At 48.7% G+C, this 2,139-nt stretch overlaps 1 protein-coding gene across 1 annotated transcript; it reads right to left on the reverse strand.

Moving 5' to 3' along the window:
- Positions 1-645: 645 nt before the first annotated feature.
- Positions 646-1,599, reverse strand: LOC144505411 (beta-1,3-galactosyltransferase 5-like). Its single transcript, XM_078231523.1, has one exon. It carries the CDS (start codon positions 1,597-1,599, stop codon positions 646-648), a length of 954 nt encoding a protein of 317 aa, XP_078087649.1.
- Positions 1,600-2,139: the final 540 nt, after the last annotated feature.

A 2,139-nucleotide genomic window follows, 5' to 3' on the forward strand; every position in this document is an offset into this window, starting at 1 on the left:
GTGTCACCCTGGTGAAACAGGACTACTTGCATGGCAAACAGCACAAACAGCAAGTGATAGACAGAGCTAAGTGATCCCACAACCAGCAGATCAGACCTAAGCTCTTCAGTCCTGCCACATCCAGTCGTGAATGGCGGTGGACAATTAAACAGTTCACTGGAGGAGGAGGCTCCACAAATATCCTCCTCAAATATGGTCAGTGCAGGCTCGATGAGCCAAATGGTGTCTTTCTGCACTGTAGAGATCCTATAATTCTGTGAACACCATTATAACAATTAGATTTAATCCATTTCATGTGATCTATGCTTTTATTTGCCATCTGATTTTAATGATTAAAACATTTCAGTTACTGTACAAAAATTGTGAAAAATTTCTACCTTCCTGAAAGCACCTATTAGCCTCGCATTCCATCCACTGCCCGACCTGATCAAAGCTCTCTCATTACAGCTCCTCCAATTATATCCGTAATTCCCTCTTGAAACTTCCTGTCAAATCAGCTCCCCTCAGTCCCATTTAAGCAGCCCAGTGTCGATCCAAACACCTCGCTGTGCAGAATTGTCCTCACCCCCCGCTGTGGCTCGTGCCAGTTTTGCCATTTTTGACGGGGGGGTCAGTGTGAGGCCTCTCCAAAATGGCCTCCCTCCTTCACTCGTCTCCAGGGCAACGCTTATCTGCTGCATCCTCCAGTGTTTTCCAGAAGCTCAGCAGCTCAGAGGGAGTCACCCAGTGAGAGGTGACGAGTTTCCGAAAACCACAAACAGAAAATGGTACATTCCAATTGTGGAATTTCTGTTCCGAGTGGATTTCCACAGGATCAACCTTCAACTCCGCCAAGCACATTCCGACGTAAACATCCTCCAGTTTAAAGTAGGGAATGATCCTGGAAACATTGCAGATTCCATTGGCAACATCGGTTGAAAGCACGTACCCAGTGCCGGAACAGAATGGTGGATATTTCTCCTGAGGATATTCCTGTTCACTAATATACCATTTACTGGATCGGTCCCTGACGGGTCCATTACCCCTCATGACGAGGCCAGTGAAGAAGTCCTTGCGATTCTTTCCCAACAAGAGCTCGGTCAAATAATCCGGGTTGACAAACATGTCGGAATCGGTCTTCATCACGAAGGAGGTGGACGGACAGAATCGGTTCACCCACTCCAGCCCCATCAGTACCTTGGTGGTCAGGTTGTAATAAGAGTCGGTGAAATTTTTCTGGATGATGTCCTTGTGCAGTGAACTTTCTTTCAGCAGCTGCTCCTGATGCTCTCGGCTGTACCCCAGCAGGAAGTAGGTCACCACCCTCTGGCCATGGGTTGTCCGCGCTCTCCCCCATGTCTGCCGAATGGCCGAGCGAGCTTCCAACAGGTCCTGGGCACTGGTGACCAGAAGGACCAGAAATGGGGGATTGGTGTCACAGCTGCTGTTGGGCAGCATGAGGAAGGAGTGGTCATCAAACTTTGTCAAATACAAAAAGTCAACCCTGTAATGGTTTAAATATCCACGTATAATAAATATCAGCAAGAAGGGGACAAAAACCAAAAGATATTTCTTTTCTCGACATGACTTGAAATGTCTTGCAGCAGAAAATAGCCCCATGCTTGGAACTCCCTGCAAAATAAAATAATAAGCTTGGTTTTCATGGAATCCCGGTAATCTAAGGGAAAATACTTTCCAAAATTAAGAGTATTTAGCTTGCCTTCAAACACGGGAACAGGAGGAAGCCATTCAGCCCCTTCTCCAGCCTGTTACACAGGAACAGGAGGAGGCCCCATTCAGCCCCTTCTCCAGCCTGTTACCCAGGAACAAGAGGAGGCCCCATTCAGCCCCTTCTCCAGCCTGTTACACAGGAACAGGAGGAGGCCCCATTCAGCCCCTTCTCCAGCCTGTTACACAGGAACAGGAGGAGGCCCCATTCAGCCCCTTCTCCAGCCTGTTACACAGGAACAGGAGGAGGCCCCATTCAGCCCCTTCTCCAGCCTGTTACACAGGAACAGGAGGAGGCCCCATTCAGCCCCTTCTCCAGCCTGTTACACAGGAACAGGAGGAGGCCCCTTTCAGCCCCTTCTCCAGCCTGTTACACAGGAACAGGAGGAATTCCTTTAATCAGAGGCTAATGAGAAGTTCAGTAAAGGTACG

Source organism: Mustelus asterias, chromosome 16, assembly GCF_964213995.1.
Source record: "Mustelus asterias chromosome 16, sMusAst1.hap1.1, whole genome shotgun sequence".
NCBI classification, from domain to species: domain Eukaryota; kingdom Metazoa; phylum Chordata; class Chondrichthyes; order Carcharhiniformes; family Triakidae; genus Mustelus; species Mustelus asterias.